This window comes from Nicotiana attenuata, chromosome 7 (assembly GCF_001879085.1).
Source record: "Nicotiana attenuata strain UT chromosome 7, NIATTr2, whole genome shotgun sequence".
Classification (NCBI taxonomy): Eukaryota; Viridiplantae; Streptophyta; class Magnoliopsida; order Solanales; family Solanaceae; genus Nicotiana; species Nicotiana attenuata.
Window position 1 is genome coordinate 75,057,968 of NC_031995.1, and position 18,980 is coordinate 75,076,947.

Below are 18,980 nucleotides of genomic sequence, written 5' to 3' on the forward strand. Positions count from 1 at the left end.
AAAGTGGATGTTTATTGATATAAAAATCCATATCATAATAAACTTGGAGTTTATTGATAATTGCACACGTCATGGTGTAAATCTGAAGTTTATCAATATTGATAATTTATTCAGTTGACATAATTGGTTTAGCCATATCAATTTAAGTATGATGTGCAAAAATAATAGAGAATTCACATGGGTAAATATTAAAGAACTAGAAAGTTCTTTATGAATTCTCTTATATTGCTTGTTCTCATTAATTAATAGATCAACTAAAATTGGGATTGAATCCCATGAATACTGGAAATATCAAAGGTGAATATGGGCCCATTCACCTGCCATGTATACCACATAAGATGCATCTGTGAGATGGTTGCATGTGCGATTATTATTAACCCGCAACATGGTGTTTGCGAGGTAACTTGCTCAATAATTTGATTTAGAGCATAATTTCCAGATTTTCTATTCAAGAAGTTCATCTTGATAAGTTGGTTTACATCACAGTTGGTTTAGCAAAATGATTTATTGAGTGCCTCCACTTAATAGCTAAATTATTGCTTATGAGAACAAAGTTATCTATATCAGTTTGATATACGTTATATACGAAAGTATATTATTTTCTCCCCTCACAAGTGGTTCAGGGTCAGGAACCAAATAATTCCATCTTATTATTATTGATGTGCGGTGTATATTTTGATTAACACCATAACGCACAAAGATGGGTTCTCAAAGTTGAGGAAACAAGTTAGTTTTTCTAACATGAGGGGGAGACAAGATACAACAGTTGAGAAAAAGTTACATGGAATGAATTATCATTTATACATCTAGATCCTCGAATAAAATAATATGAACTTGAAGTTCATAAAAGGATAATTCATGTGCAATTTATTGCAAAGCATGCCAGACGCATTTGCTGACCCAAAGAAAGTAACTATATTCTCATTGCAAATGCTCCTATTAGAATAAGTCCTAGAAGGACAAAGTCTATAGTACGCTTAAAGCGTATAGACAAATCGGTTTCAAATAAACTTCTTGATAAAGAAGATGAGCAAATGATCAAAATGATCATAATAAAGGAGGCAAGTGATCTAGAAGATCACATGACATAACACTTCATAAAATCTCAAGAGAGATTCAGGTACCTGAATATATAAATGAAGAGATCTCTATGTTATGTCTTTATGAACAAAAACTATTAACTAATATAAAATATTTGTTGACGACATCTATGATAGCGCTAAATATATATATGAGGATCTTAAGTCTGAAGAAACAATTCAAAATAGAATTGGTTTCATATGAAAGACAAGTAGTTTCTGAACATACAGTTCAAACACTTAAAAGTAATAAAGACAATGGTGTGTGCTATCACCTTAATGTATCTTATATGTCTGGCATGATATGAAAACTTGATGTAAATCTAAACCCTATTTATAGGGCTTATTGACTATACTTATATGACAATCCATGAAGGATTTAAATTGCTTAAAGCATATAGAATTCATGGTCATGAAGTACTACATCCTTAGTGCAATTTGTGCACAAATGTATCTTGCTATAACTATATGCATGATAATATGATAGCAAGAGTTTTCACCTCTATGTGAAGATATTGAACTGACGATTCCAACAAGATCATATGGAGATAATTCATCTCTATCAAGAATGATGATTTCAAGGTGCAATATATTCATTCAAGTTAATATGGCTGATTTGTTTATCAAATATCTACCAAAGATCTTTTGAAGATGGTGCACAAGATTGGAATGCAAATGCTTAAGGATGTGAATGATGCTCTCATCAGGGGGAGTTAATACGCGTTGTACTCTTTTTCCCAAGGTTTTGTCCCACTGGGTTTTCCTTGCAAGGTTTTTAACGAGGCAACCAAAAAGCGTATTATTAGATATGTGTACTCTTTTTCCTTTTCTAGAATTTTTTTCCCATTGGGTTTTCTTTTAGTTAAGGTTTTAACGAGGCACATTATCTGTTGAATAGACATTCAGGGGGAGTGTTATAAATAGAATTTTATTTATGGTGAATGTCTATATTTAGAGAGATTCTAGGGTTTATTACTTGGTGGCTAAGTCACCCTCTCCCTATAAATAGAGGGTTCTATTCCATTGTAATTCATCCCAAATCAATAAGAATTCTCTCTCTCTACTTTTCTCTGCAATATTGCTCTTCTACTTTTATTGTTTTAAAACATAAATCTATTAATTGTTCCTCAAATACCCTTTATTATATGGTAGTACTTTTTTTTGGTTTTCCACCCATGATGTCTGGTACTCGCATTGGGACCCAACTAAATCCGAATTTGACCGGGAAGTCCCATATTAGGGGTAGCTTGTCATATTTCCTCATTTGTCTTTATTTTCATTATTATATAGTCAGCCTAAATGAAGGTTAATTGTTACTACCAAATTAGATGGAAAAAACCAGAGGCTTTCAAATATTATGCCACTCCTATAACTTTTGGCTATATATATAGGAGGAATAATTTAAGTTCGAGAGAGAAGCAATACTAGTTTAAGAAATCATGTTCTTGGATTTTGTATTAGCCTCAGATAACACGACTATGGTGTAGTAGTTGTTTTTATCCAGTTACTCCTTAAACGTACATTCTCTCAAGTAGAACCGTTAATATGGGCTTGGCCCGTTGTGCCAGCCAAGCCCAGCCCGTGATTTAGTAGGGTTGGGCTAGAATTTTTGGAGCCCGTTTAAAAATGAGGCTTTTTAAGCCCGGCCCGAGTAAGCCCGTGGCCCGCAAGGCTTGACTGAGGCTGGGCTGGGCTGGCCCGTGGGTCTAATAAAATATTTATTTAAAATATATAAAAATAAAAAGTATACTGCATCTAAAGATGGAAAGTCGGAATTGGATCTTTACTAAGAGGAACCAAAACTTGATCTTGAGAAGTTTCAAAAGATGGATGTTGTCATGTATTGGAAGGACCATTCTAGAAAATATCTCGATCTTTCAATGATAGTGCGTGATGTACTTAGTATTCCCATTACCATTGAAGCATCGAAATTAACATTTAGCATTGGTGGCGTGTTCTTACAAAGTACAAAAGTTGTATTTATTATGAAAATGTCCAAAAAATTGTTACTACTCGAAATTGGCTGCACAGCTTTTCCCAAACTCAAACTGGTAATATTTTTTATGTGAATTTAAATATTATTAATTTTTAAAATTATTATTCTTAATATTTAACTAATTAATATTTCATATGAATTGTAGATGAAATTGAAGATGTTAAGACAACCCTGTCACAAGTGGATTCAAATGTGTTTGATGAAGATGATGTGTTGGATATCTCATAAGCATCATGAACGTTCTCTTGAATAGTTTGTTTTGAGTTTTGACTTTTAGTGAATGAAATATAGTCTTGTCTTTTACTTTTTTTTTTTTAGTGTTTATTGTGATATATTGGAACAATATAAAAAGTTATTAAGTTTTGCGAATTTTTTCCAATAAGATATTTTTAACTTTTAAATAATTATCTTTTTTTAGGTCAGAACTTAAAGAAAAAATATAACATTATATTTTTAAAAATGATGGGCCGGCCCGTGGGGCCCGTGACCCACATAGGGCTGGGGTGGGCTGATCATTATAAGGCCCATCAAAATGGTGGGCTAGCCCAGCCCATTTTGGCAGCTCTACTCTCAAGCAGTGGCGGAGGCAGGATCTCCACGAAGGGGGTTCAAAATAATTTTTTGTAGCTAGTGGGAATTGAAGCTATAACTTTATGAAGGTTTTGAACCCCCTTGACCATTAAACTACACTTTTGGTTTGTGTTAATGGGGTTCAAAACTTAATATATAAAGGTAAATACCAGATTTTGCCTTATATATACTCGAACCCCTTTCTGCCCCCTAAATTCGCCCCTGCTCTCAAGTAGCAATTTTCATAACCGATCATTGTTCCATAGGTTTTTACAGGCTTTAGCACCGATAAAGAGTGGTAGAGACTAGAGAAGGGTAAATATTCTTTCCACTATTAGTTAGATGTTTCTGAGTTCGAACCATATAATAAACATTTCATTTGGCAAATGGGGTCTTGTTTTAAACAATGTGTTTCAACCAATATAAGTCCGTAGCCATGAAAAAACACCACATATTACTTTTAGCTCGAATAATATATATACACATATAAATAAGTAGAAAGATTATAGTATATACGAATAATCAATCGAATTCACTTGGAATCTATGAATTCTAAGATTACTAGAAGTTATGGTTACTACTTGGAAGATTTTATTCGAAATGGTTAAAATTCCTTAAAAGGCTATATATGCCAATATAGATAGGGGATTTTTACACATATAGCGGGACATATTTATTGTTTACTTTTTTTTTAGTTATATACATAAATCATATGTTGATTATACATAGCTATATACACATTTAATATACAAATTATGCATATATTATATCTTCACCGGCTATTTTTAGTTTAGACGATTAGTCGGCTATTGGGCTAATTTTACCTATAGTTACCATGAAATGATGAACTAAGGGCTAGGTGGTCACACCAATAATCACATGCTTTACAATGATGGCCTGTCACTCTCTCACACTTAACCCTTTGCTACCCACAACTCGCTTTTACGAACAACCAGTCGCTTTTCTCTTCTTCAATTGACAGGTGGCTTCTTGCTTTTAGTGGCGGATTTAACTTTATTACAATTATATTGATAAATATTTGTTGCCATATGTCAAGATGGTGTACAAAAGTCATAGTATGCCATTCTGCATAAAATTTAAATTCAATTTGGGCGTTTGGTTCAAGACAAGTTATATTGCGATTGATTATTTATAAATTGTAATGAATTAATTAGAATGCAGAAATTATAATCTAAAAGTTAGTAATGTTATTTTAAATTTTAATCTAATACATGTATTGCAAATCATAACATTCTTACCGCACCTTTTAACTCGCATATAATAGTACATTATATGTTACCAACAAGTATAATACTCCATCCGGCCCGTTTCAATTGGATTTTTGGCCTTTTCTTGTATTCACAATATTTGATTTTATCATGTATCAAAAAGGAATTATTATTTTTTCAAAGTTGTCCAAGAGTCCAGAAATATTTGTTATATTTTCAATAAATAAATTAAAGCTAATATGGTCAATTTTATTGTTAATTAATGCTAAAAATTAATTTCATAATAAATATGAAAATAGCCAAAAAAAATCTAGTGTTAAAGTATGCCGGAGGGAGTACAAAACAATGTATCGTAACACTGAAATTTATGCTAATATAGTTTTTTCTACCAAATACACATTACTGATGCTGAAGTTTATGCAGAGTAGTATATATGCAACCAAATTTGTCCTCACTGTACTTTGGGGTGGGGGATCATTTATGTGTCATTAATCCTCATCTAACTTCTGTAGATATTAGGTGACATCTAAATAGAACTTTAATAAAGACTGTATGCCTTGTTTTCTTTCTTCATTTAATCATGCTAACACATTCTCTCTTTATTATGAAGAATCTTTCCTGCAAAATACAAACAATTATGGGGAAACTACACTATATGCCTACAAAAGTCAAATTATTTACCCGCTTTTGCTCATCTTTAAATTATTTATTATTTTTACCTATAGGCTCTAAATTTATTACGCCTGCCCATTCCTCTTTCCCCATGTTTTCTCCTTGATTCAATAGTAAGGGTAAGATGTAAATGCAATGCTCTTCATATAAAATTCTACTCTTTCATTATGCAATCATTTACCTGTAAAAAGGAAGTTTAGTGTAACTATTTTATTTTATCTTTATTTTTTAAAATTAAAGGTAGTTTATTTCTACAATATGCAAAATCACGACACTTATAAATTAGTTATGTAAATATTTTTTATGATAATATCGTTAGTAACCTATAAAATTCAATAAACATAGTTATATAACAAACAAAGAGTATGTTAATAGATTAGAATATTTTTATGTTATTACTAATGTATATAACTTAAATCAACAAATAAAAAATCTTTAAACTTCAATAATGAATCAACTATGATTCTACTATTGCTAATACATGAAATGGTGATGCCTTACTAGTTATATCTTAGAATATATTTTTAAATTTTGGGTTGAAATTGAGTTGAACTAGCATAGAAGATAGATTTGTACTGTATACCAAAATGGTATATTGAATACTGTATTGGTATACAATAATTAATTCAAGAGTATATAATTACCTACTATAGTATACTACTAATTTTTGAAGGAATGAACCAATCCTCTATGTACCAAAATAACATATTATATACCATTTTGGTTAATTCAATAGTGTATAATTTATTGCGTTGAACTGGCAAAGAAGAATTTGTACTGTATACCAAAATGATATACTATATACCATTTTGGTATACAGTTCATTCCAATGATATACTATTATAGTATACTATATAATGTAATGGTATACTCTTACAATTAGGTCCTTTTAGAATTTTTTGAAATTTTTATTGACAACTGATATTTATTCAGTTTAATATTGAATTAAAAAATCTTTTTTAAACTCTTTGTGTACAATTATATACCATGTTATACTATACTGGTATCATATGTTAGTTAATATTTTTTGATTGTATTAGCTACATTTAATTGGTACACAATTTGATTTTCTTTAGTAATAGTATAAAAAAAAAGAATAATAAAAAATAGTGAAAACAGTAAATAAAATTAGATTATGAAGAGAAAAAGAATATAAAAAAAGAAGTTAAATGAAATTAGAAAAGGAAAAAAGAAAAAAATAAGAAGAAAACGAGAAAAAAAAGGAGAAAAGAAAAAAAATAAAAAAGAAAAGAAAAGAAGCATAGAAATAAAAAAGAATTAGAGAATAAAGAAAAAATTCCCCATAAAAACCTACTATGGTTAGAAAATATAATTAGTTTATGGGTAGGAAAACAAATGGGTAGACAAGGTTAAGTAGTTTTATTTTTGTGGGTAACTGTGTCAAAATCCCAACAATTATGGGTGATGCTAAACGGCCCAACTGGTGTGACCCAACTTTGTCCACATCAGTGAAAAGACATCAAAGACCCCCTAATTAATTAGCCTATATTTTTCCCTTCAAAACATAAAATTAAATCCCAAACCTTGAAGTATGCAAAAATTAAATGTTGGGAGCTGAAGAGTCTTGTGTATTATATTTGTATAAATGTGTATTTTATACAAATTATACGATTTAGTATTTTTAACAAATTATTGTATTTTCTTCCTTTCTTAAAAACAAATACGGTATACGAATTTGTATACTTCCTCCTTACCAAACCCTAAACCAGCGGACACTTTCTCCTTCTCTCAAAATGGATTCAACCCAAAAAAATTTGGCGGTGCAATAAAATATAAATCCAAATGAATATAACACAAATACAACAACCATGAATATCAACCAAGATAATAGGTTTGATCGAGTTAGGGATGAGTTGTACATATCTTTAGGGATGGCATCGGACGATAGTTTGTTGAATGAATACGAATGGGTCGATGTTGATTCTCACGGCAATTTCAACAATGCTGTGCACTTAGATGATGATGATGAAGATGAAGAAGTCGATGGAGAATATCACGGAGAAGCTAACGATGATGGAGAGCAGGTTTTAGGAAATGAGTTAGAGTTATGTGATGTTGATCGCGAAATGGACAATGAATTCACTGAAGAGGATGTGGTTTTAGGTCTAATCTCTGGAATGCAATTTAGAGATAAAAGATACTTTATTTGCATTCTACAAAGAACATGCACGACTGAAAGGATTCCCCGTCGTCAAAAGAAATTCCAACAAGAAGGGTGGTGGCAATGCCAGGTACATAACTTACTATTGTGATAGGGCTAGGATTCGCAAAACCAAGTTTACCACCAAGAGTAACAATTGTAAAGCTAGGCTAGCTGCTGTTTTGGATGATTCTGGTTGTTGGCGCGTCTCTAAGGTCGTTCACGATCACAATCATGATTTGCTCCCATCCATATCGCGCCCGATGGCTGGACATAGGTCCGTTTGTGATTCTTTGAAGACGGATCTTGTAGCACACGATCGATTTGGCATTAGACCCTCCAAGAATATTAGACTTGCTGAGGTTCAACGTGGTGGACCGCGAAATTTGGGTTGCACTACAAAGGATTGTAGAAACTTTATTTTGAAGAGTAGCAATTTTGAAATGCAAGAAGGGGACGCACAGTCGCTGCTCAACTTTTTTCATGAAATCCAGGTAAAGGATAGGGAGTTCTTCTATTCAATCGACGTTGATAATATTAGTAGGCTGCAAAATATGGTATGGGTGCATTCACACTGTAAGGCAGCGTATGAGAAATTCTATGATGCGATATGCTTTGATACGACGTACCTTATGAATCGATATAATACGCCATGTGCTACATTTGTTGGCATCAATCACCATAGGCAGTCCATCTTACTAGGATGTGCTCTCATGTCTCATGAAGATATCAATAGTTACAAATTAGTTTTTAGAACTTGGCTTGATGCCATGGGAAATGTTCATCCAGATGCGATCATAACTGATCAGTGTCAGAGCATTAAGGTAGCCATTACTGAAGTGATGCCAAATACAATACATAGGTATTGTATTTGGCATATATTCTCAAAGTTTTCTCTTTACTTAAGTGGTGTTCGTCCTTCTAAAATTGCACGTGGAGAATTTAAATCAATGGTCCTTGATAGCATTACTGTTGAAGTTTTTGAGAGAAAATGGACAGAATATATTGCAAGGTATAATTTTCATACAAGGAATTGGTTCAACAAGCTTTACTCTGAGAAGGAAAAATGGGTTCCTGTGTACCTTGATGTGTATTTTTGGGCTGGTATGCTATCTACGCAAAGAAGTGAAGGGATGCATGCGTTCTTTGATGGATATATTACCCGTCAAAGCACTCTTAGGATGTTTGTTCACCAGTCTGAGTTAGCTATAAGAGCTAAGCATGAGAAAGAGTTGGAAGCGGAATACAGGTCAAAGGGCTTTCAAATTGTGTGCGAGTCAATGTTCAAGTGGGAGGAGCAGGCAATTCAGTGTTATACGCGTACAGTGTATGAATTTTTCAAGACACAACTAAGGAAATTGTATCATTGTGAAGTCAGCAGCCCCGACGATCATCAAGTTGTCCCCGGTGTTGAGAAAATCATCGTTAGTGATTATTCAGTTATAAAGAAAAATGATGGAAATCCAGTTGAGTACACTATTGAATATATACCTATCGGCGATTATTTTAGCTGCAGCTGCAAATGGTTTAAGTCTAGGGGGATACTTTATTGCCATATACTCAAGATCTTGTCGCACAAGAAGATTGATAAAATTGATGAAAGGTATATACTGACAAGGTAGAGAAGGGATGTTATTAGGCCACACTTGAATCGGTTCCATTAAGTACCCAAACATGACTCCTGAGTATAAGACATAAAGGACCATGTTGAAGTATTTTGACATGGCTTGTGATATAGCACTGGGCACTAGCTGTAACGACCCAACCGGTCGTTTTGAGAATTTGCACTTCGCTCGCTAGTTCTCGGGCATGACTAGCCCCGTATGATGTATTATGACTTGTGTAAATTGTTGGTTTTGGTTTTCAGGTTAATTGGAATAGATATGGAAGGATGATTCTCAGCTTGAAGCTTTAAATTTGAAAGGTTTGACTCAGTCTTGACTTTTTTAGTATTGATCTCGGATTTGGATTTTTATGATTTGGTTAGCTCCGTCGGGTGATTTTGGACTTAGGAGCGTGTTCGGAATGTATTTTGGAGGTCCGTGGTAGATTTAGGCTTGAATTGGCGAAATTGGAATTTTGGCGTTTTTCGGTTGGTAGTGGTAATCTTGATATCGGGGTCGGAATGAAATTTCGGAAGTTGAAGTAGGTCCATTGTGTCATTTGTGACGTGTGTGCAAAATTTCAGGTCATTCGGATGAGGTTTGATAGACTTTTTGATCGTTTGCGGAATTCAGAAGTTGTTGGAGTTCTTAGGCTTGAATCCGTGGTTGATTCGATGTTTCGATGTTGTTTCTTTTTGATCGTTTGCGGAATTCAGAAGTTGTTGGAGTTCTTAGGCTTGAATCCGTGGTTGATTCGATGTTTCGATGTTGTTTTAGGTGTTTCGAAGATTGGTATAAGTTTGGAAGGTGGTATATAACTTGCTCGTACTTTTGGTTGAGGTCCCGGGGGCCTCAGGGTGATTCGGGTGGTGACGGGAGGTTTGGAGTTGAAATTAGCAGGTGAAGTGCTGAAGCTCCTGTCATAACCGCACCTGCATCTTGGGGACCGCAGGTGCGGGCCCGGAGAAGCGCCTAATGGGACGCAGATGCGGAAATGGGCATGAGGAGCTGGAACCGCAAATGCGGGTGTTGCAGCGCACTTGCGGTAGCGCAGATGCGGGATTTTGATCGCAGGTGCGGTCCTTGAGTGGATAAGTGGTTTCCGCAGATGCGCACCTGGGACCGCAGGCGCGGGTCCGCAGGTGCAAGATTTCTACCGCAGAAGCGGTTTAGCTGGGGTAGAACATATATATTTGGCCCTTCGCGATTTTGAGTGGTTTTTCACCATATTTCATTCGGGAGAAAGCTTGGGAGAGCAAATTGAAGAGGAAATTTAAGAGGGTTTTGTGGAGGTAAGGTTTTTGGACCCTAAACTTGTTTCTATGATGATTTTTAACATTGTAAGCTTGAAATCTATGGAAAATCAGTAGCAAAATTGGGGGTTTAGGGCTTGGGAATTGGAGACCTAAAATTAGGGAATTGAGGGGTCATTTGTGGTTGGATTTTGGTAAATTTGGTATGTATGAACTCGTGGGAGGATAAGGATTCTATTGATATTATTTTCGTCGGATTCCGAGACGTGGGCCCGGGGTCGGGTTTGGCCAATTTTGGGATTTTTAATGTAATTTGATTATTTTTGCGTGGGCTTTGTTCCTTTAGCCTATTTTGATGTTATGATTCTGATTTTGGATAGATTTAGGACGAGTTGAGGCCGATTCGAGAGGCAAAGGCATCACGGGCTAGAGTTTGGATCGGATTGAGGTAAGTAATGATTGTAAATGTTGTCCTGAGGGTATGAAACCCCGAATTTCACATCGTTGTGCTATTTTGAGGTGACGCACATGCTAGGTGACGAGCGTGGGGTCGTGTACTGTTGGGGATTGTGACTTGGTCCGTCCCGTACGACTATTAAGTCGCGTATTTACTTGAAAACTATTTGATATTATTATATTTTTGAAAGTATTATTATGTTTGGGGCTAAATGCCGTGTTTGGGCCTTGTGCCGACTGTTTGGATCCTTAGGGGATTTTCACTATTGTTTCCTCACTGTTTTGATAATATTTACACTCAGTCATGCTATTCTTTCACTGATTTCATAACTCGGATTTTATTTACTTCTTTTGATTTTATAAATGATATTTTGAGCCGACTACCTGTTTTACTGTTAGCCTGAGGGGCTTGAGTGAGATCTGACTGAGTGAGGCGAGGGCCTGTGTTGTGAGGATATCATGGGATCGGGCTGCGCGCCGCAGCATACGGTACTGATTTGTGATATATGAGAGGCCGAGGGCCTGATTTATTATGCCACGAGGTGGCTTGTGATTGTTATGAGGCCGAAGGCCTGTTTGATTATGCCACGAGACAGCTTGTTATAGCGCTTGGGCTGTAGGAGTCCCTCCAGGAGTCTGTGCACCCCCAGTGAGCGCGGGTACCCAGTGTGAGTGATGTGATATTGCCCGAGGGCTGTCGTTGATTTATATTGTTGCCCGAGGGGCTGTGATTGATTCATATTGTGGCCCGAGGGGTTGTTCTTGATCCATGTTTTGCCCAAGGGGCGGTTCTTGATTCATGTTATGCCCGAGGGGCTGATTACGAGTGATTGTGAGGTAGCCCGAGGGGCTGGTTCTGCTGGTATTTTTTCCCGAGGGACGGTTTATGGTATATGTTTTGCCCGATGGGCTGTTTACGTTTCTATCCTTTTACTCACTGTTTTCATCACTCGTTTGAAATTATTGAAAGATGTTTTAAAAGGTTTTACTAAACTAAGTTGCTTTTACCAGTTTTATTGTTTTACTAAATTGTTTTGGACTTATGTTGATTTGCTGTAGCGTTATGACATGGTTTACGTATTTTCTTACCGCTCAGCTACCTTTGCTTTTATTACTTACTGAGTTGGCGTACTCACATTACTCCCTACACCTTGTGTGTAGATCCAGGAGCCTCGAGACACGATAGTGAGTGCTGATCAGTCTTCCAACAGGTCTCCGGAGTTTGCTAGGTAGCTGCTTGGCGTTCGCAGCCCAGCACTTCTCCTTCTTACCTTACTTAGATTGTTTTAGTATCTTATTTTCGGACTATGTTAGCCTATCTTGTTCTTAGACGGGTTTGTAGTTGCTCATGACTGGTGACACCCCGATGTCGGGCTTGTGTATTTATTCCGCACTGATTATGTAGACCTACATTACGAGATTGATAATTAATTAGTGGCTTAAAAATGACCTTCAATGAATAACGGTTGATTTGGGAATTCTGTCGGCTGGCCTAGTTTCACGATAGGCGCCATCACGACCAGGTCGGTTTTAGGGTCGTGACACTAGCGTGAAGGTTCAATATGTTAAGCATAATTTGAAGAAGATGGTGCATGATCTTCAAAACTGGAACGACGAAATGATCGTGCCAAACCCCGACCAGGATGACTCAGATGAAGCTGAAGGCACAACTCTACGAGATCCCCAGTACACTAATTCACGTGGCAGGCCGCGTTTGAATCGATATAGAGGAAGAATTGAATACTACTTTACAAGTTCACAGCCGCGTGGTGTATTTGGAGCTAGTAATGGCGCAAGAACCAGTGTTAGAGGGGGTGGCAGGGGTGGTGGCAGGATTGGTGGCAATCGTGGTGGTAGAGGTGTCGGTAGAAGTGGTGGACGCAGAAGTAGGGGTAATGGGCAAGGCAGAGGTACAAACATTGAGCATGATGGTTACCTAGGTGTGAATGGGGTATAATTTTGCGACTACATTTGATTTATTACTTAACTTAAACATATCATCTTTTCTTATAGTGTTTGTTTGATTTTAATTGCAGCAAATTGACTCTACACAATCACAATCAAGCTTGTTTGATCTAAATGCCGAACCAGACTTGGAACTATAATAAAGAATATTGCTGAAACTTGGAGTTCTCAGTAGGCCTAATTGCATTGTTGTTTTATTTGGTCCAGAATATTTCGAAGAAATTTTGCTTATTTGTTATAAACTTTGGTGTTTAATGATTTATGAAACTTAAACATAATTTTTTTTTTCTTATAGTGTTTGTTTGATTTTAATGGCATTTTAGCTACTACATTATTGTTGCTATCTCTCCCCACGATTTTGGGTTAGTTACGTTGTATTCTAACAAAGAGAGGTATTTGTAATATTGATACAACCACTAATAAATTATTCTCTTTTTTTTATCAACTCACGTAATAAAGGTATTACTAATATTGAATCCAACCAGAAATGCCCATAGACCCGGGAGGCTTTATTTAGGGGAACGGGGTTCGAAAAGGTAAAATGACCGGTCGGGTCGTTGCATTATTAAACGTTAATTCCATGTATTCATTGTATTCATTGCCTTTTTTTTCAATGTATCTCGTTGTATTCCATGTATTTCATTGTATTCACTGTCTCGTTGTATTCCATGAATGTATTCATATATTTTTTAATTAATATAATTTATGTATTCAGATGTATTATATAATTTCTCTGAAGATTGATATGCTTTTGGGGTGTTTTTCGGTTGAGAATCTTTTTTATAACTGGAAATACAAAATTTGTGTGTTATAATTGAGTTTGTTGAGTTATATTAGGAGTCTATTATGTTAATTGATTCACTTTCCATTTAAAAACAGTGTAATCCCCTGTATCACGCCGTGAATACAGTCGAATACAACAATCTGTCCAGCTGTGATCCCATGTTTCACGCCATGAATACAGTCAAATACACTCGAATACAACAACTGATTAGCTGGACTTCCCTGATTCACGCCTATTTTTGCTATTGTATTCATGAATACAATAGCTTAAATACATCTAATACATCTTATAACAACAGAAAACGTATCTACAATCCGTAATATAGCAAATGGTATCTATAGATAGCTAATTACCACTAAAAGATAGTGCTTTATGAAAATTTCTCATTATTTATAGCAACTATATAATTAAATTGACTAGGGCTTTAATGTTAATTTTATTTTTGCTCTTTATAGTTATAGTGAACGTCTATATATATAGTAGCCGATATATAATTTCATTCATTAAGGTCATACGTATCGGCCACTAATGATTCATAGCAACTATATAATTCAATTGACTAAGGCTTTAATGTTAATTTCATATTTGCTCTTTATAGTTATATTGAACATCTATATATGTTGTGGCCGATATATAATTTCATTCATTAAGGCCATACGTATCGGCCACTAATTATTCATAGCAACTATATAATTTAATTGACTAAGTCTTTAATGTTAATTTCATTTTTGCTCTTTATAGTTATATTGAACGTTTATATATGTAGTAGCCGATATATAATTTCATTCATTAAGGTCATACGTATCGGCCACTAATTATTCATAGAAACTATATAATTCAATTGACTAAGGCTTTAATGTTAATTTTATTTTTTCTCTTTATAGTTATATTGAACGTTTATATATATAGTAGCCGATATATAATTTAATTCATTAAGGTCATACGTATCGGCCACTATTTATACATAGCAACTATATTGTCACGACCCTAAACCCGGACCCGGTCGTGATGGCGCTTCTCGTGAAGACAAGGCCAGCCGACACATTCCCATTCCAATCTTAAGCAGTAAAATAATAAGTATTAAGTTGTAAACATTATAAAATCTGAAAAATAAGCAGTTAACAATATAATTTGGGGAAAAACAAACCCAACACAGCCCGACATCGGGGTGTCACTAGTCATGAGCATCTACTAAGGTCCGAATACAACAAGAGTCTAAAATATACTAAATACAGTCTAATAAAATCGAGAGGGAGAAAAGCAGTGCTGCGAACGTCGGGCAGCTACCTTGCTAAACTTCAATGACTCTGCCTCTGAGCAACCAATACCCGCTACCGGGTTCAGAAATACCTGAATCTGCACACAAGGTGCAGGGAATAATGTGAGTACTTCCAACTCAGTGAGTAATAAAAATAAATGAAGACTGAGTAATATAAAACCACGTAAGGCACAACATTAAGCTAAAAGAGGCATAACAAAAATCAGTAAATATAATTAAGCAGTGAAATCTCATAAACATCCTTTAAACAGTTAAACAATATACAGGAAAAACAACTAAAAAGTAAACACATAATAACTACCCCTCGGGCACAGTAACAACAGAATCAGCCCCTCGGGCTATATCACAGAACAATACCAGCCCCTCGGGCTATATCTCATATCACAATGGGTACCCGCGCTCACTGGGGGTGTACAGACTCCGGGAGGGGCCCCTTACGGCCCAAGCGCATAATCAAGCCATCTCTTGGCATCATAAACAGGCTCTCAGCCTCATATCAAATCTTAAGCCACCTCGTGGCGTACAAATCTCAGGCCCTCGACCTCATTATCATAATCAGTGTATCACTGTTGCGGCGTGCAGCCTGACCCAAAAGTATCATTACAACACATGCCCTCGGCCTTACTCAGTCAGAATCTCATAAGCCCCTCGGGCCACAATAAATATGAAGCTTAGCTCAAATACTTTTGAAAATATCAGTTAAGGTGTTTAAAACAGAATAACATAGCTGAGTTTTTAAAATAGTAAAAATGTAGTATGACTGAGCACCAGTACGAAATCAAACAGTGAGGAAAATATCATTTAAAATCCCATAAGGGTTCAAACACTTGGCACGAAGCCCAAATACGGCGTTTAGCCCAAATATATAATGATATCAAACAGTTAGCTATTAAATACACAGTAAAATAGTCATACGGGATGTACTAAGTCACGATCCCCAACGGTGCTCTACCCCACGCTCGTCATCTAGCGTGTCACCTCAACATAGCCGTACGCTGTGAAATTCCGGGGTTTCATACCCTCAGGACAGCATTTAAAATTATTACTCACCTCGAACTAGCCCGAAAAGCTACTCTACAACACGCTTGCCTCTTGAATCAACTTCCGAGTGCTCCAAATCTACAAAGTTAAGCTTTTTTATCATCAAATTATGCTAAACGAATGAATTCCAATTGAAAAATATCGAATTTAAGCACAAAACCCGAAATCAGTCAAAACCCGTCACCCGGGCCCGCGTCCCGGAACTGGACAAAGCAAAAATGTTCTTCATCATCTCACGAGTCTGTACATATAAAGAACTCGAAAATCGGAGTTTGTTTGACCCCTCAAATCATCCCTAGAAAGTCTCATAATCTCAAGCCCTAACTCCACCTTTTTCTACTGATTTTCATGAATTAAACACTGATATTTTGTTCCTTAATCACAAATAATCGAGTTTTAGGGTCCACAATCCTTACCTCAATGAAGAACAAGGATTTCCTCTCTTCAAAATCGCCTCAAAGATCTTTTCCCGTTCAAAAATGGTGGAAGTTAGGTGCAAAGTCGCGGAATAGCCTTTTTAAAACCTTCTGCCCAGGCCTTAAAATCCTTCTACGCGATCGCGGGACATCCTTCGCGATCGCGAAGCACATTTTCTCAGAACCCAACTTTTACTCTATGCGAATGCATAAACACTCACCCGAACGCGATGTTCAAGCATCCAACACTATGCGATCGCGGACAGGGTACCGCGTTCGCGAAGAACAAACTCCCCGTCAACCCCTGGTCCACTTAACTCTATGCGAACGCGACCTTCACTACGCGTTCGCGATCAACAACTTCTCCACCTTATGCGATCGCAACTCAACCTTCGTGAACGCGAAGAACAAACTGGACTGCCCTTCAAAAGCTTCTACGCGATCGCGAGACCCCCTATGCGATAGCGAAGAGGAAATCTCTGCAACAGCTGAATCCTCAAAACCTGCAACTCCAAACGATACGGAATGGTCCGTTTAACTACCCGAAACTCACCCGAGGCTCCCGGGACCTCAACCAAAAGCACAAACATCACCCATAACCTTATTCAAACTTGTACCAATCTTCAAAACACCTCAAACAACATCAAAAATTACCAAAACGCATCGAATTCAAGCCTAAGGTTCTAAATTCTTCCGCATTCCGCTTTTGATCAAAAACCCAACCAAACCACGTCCAAATGACCTGAAATTTTGCACGCACATCCCAGATGACATAAAGAAGCTACTACAACTTCCGGAATTCCATTCCGACCCCTATATCAAAATCTCACCTATCAACCGGAAAACGCCAAAAACTAACTTTCGCCAATTCAAGCCTAATTCTACACCGGACATCACAAAAATATTCCGGACACGCTCCTAAGTCCCAGATCACCTAACGAAGCTATCCGAGCCATAAAATTCGCATTCCGAGGTCGTTTACCAATAAGTCAAAACTTGGTCAAACCTTTCAATTTCAAGCTTCAAATTGAGAACTATTCTTCCAAACTCATTCCGATTACCCTGAAAATCAAAACCAATGATTTACATAAGTCATAATACATTACACGGGGCAAGTCATGCCCGAGAACTGGCGAGAAAAGTGCAAAAGCTCAAAACGACCGGTCGGGTCGTTACATCCTCCCCCACTTAAACATACGTTCGTCCTCGAACGTGCCCAGAGTTGTTCCAAAAGCCAACCAATCGCCGAATAACCTTACCATGCATATACCTGGGGGTGATCCCACGTCACCCTATCTCATATAGGTCCGATAACACATTGTAACTGAAATTTCACAATCCAATCTAGCCCATAAACCATAGAACCACATTTTCACTTCTGTACGATCATAATCTCACATTTATACTGTGAATAAGTCCGAACAAGCTGTAACAAACCATATCTGTAACCTCAGGTGCAATTACATGATATACCACATAACTCAAACACTAGAAGCGATAACTTCTAATCACAGCAGCTGTACACAACAACCGAATATCGATAGAAAACCTCTTATCAACTAAAGTCTCATTTTGTCACTTTCATATACTGCAAATGATAAATGAAACATGCATAAGCCATAACCATTTCTCAGATCAACCATTCATGAAACCACTTCTCCGTTGGTAAAGACCAGAGCAACTTCTGAGCCAAACCCCGATATTATCCTTCCAACATGCTGAAATCGAATCAGTTTGTACTCATTTCAGATCCCGACGATCTCATCTAATCCAACACCACTACTCTGGTGACATGACACATCAATACAATCTAAAGCCACAACTCGTGCAATCCGTGCACTAATAGAAAACAATCTGAATGTACTCCAATCATGAAGACGACTCGAACGAAAGGGCTGTACCACCAACTCACCAGTTCCACCACAACAAAATGCTGAGAACCCATCACACGTCGTAGAAACAGAATACGCGAATCTAACCCGAAGGGTCATACCTCCACATAACTTCTCTGCAATGCACGACCCTATCCAAACACTGGTCCACATGAAACACCTTAAGTCACTATGATCGAAATTGACAACCACGTGCAATTTGATGTCTGGAACCAAAGCAAATCATCATACCCACGGTGAAGCAAATAACATACACCACACAAACCCGAAAGGACATAACCGATACGTCATTCACCGAGAAACACCCAATTACTCTTCCCGCTCGACTTCCGCTATGAACCCCAATAGAACCGCACCATGTGTGCCTATAACCAACAAATCAATAATGCCTCACAACACAGAAAGGTAACTCATTGATCTCCCCAGATTACTGATAAGCTCAATAACAATCGAATCAACACATCCCTGGACATTACACTCGGAGCCAACTAAGCCGACTCAAGTTAGAACACACATCCACATTGGCCTGCCAACGGACCCCTTATCACCCTGAAGCTGCTCCCTCAACTCCTTTAACTCTGCC

At 36.8% G+C, this 18,980-nt stretch overlaps 2 protein-coding genes across 2 annotated transcripts; both read left to right on the plus strand.

The window, feature by feature from the left end:
• LOC109230172 (protein FAR1-RELATED SEQUENCE 5-like) lies at positions 7,376-9,329 on the plus strand. Its single transcript, XM_019395695.1, has 2 exons — positions 7,376-7,670; positions 7,729-9,329. The coding sequence occupies exons 1-2, from the start codon at positions 7,376-7,378 to the stop codon at positions 9,327-9,329; spliced, it is 1,896 nt and encodes a 631-aa protein (XP_019251240.1).
• On the plus strand, positions 12,606-13,125 carry LOC109230173 (rRNA 2'-O-methyltransferase fibrillarin-like). The gene is made up of 2 exons (XM_019395696.1): positions 12,606-12,971; positions 13,057-13,125. Exons 1-2 carry the CDS (start codon positions 12,606-12,608, stop codon positions 13,123-13,125), a joined length of 435 nt encoding a protein of 144 aa, XP_019251241.1.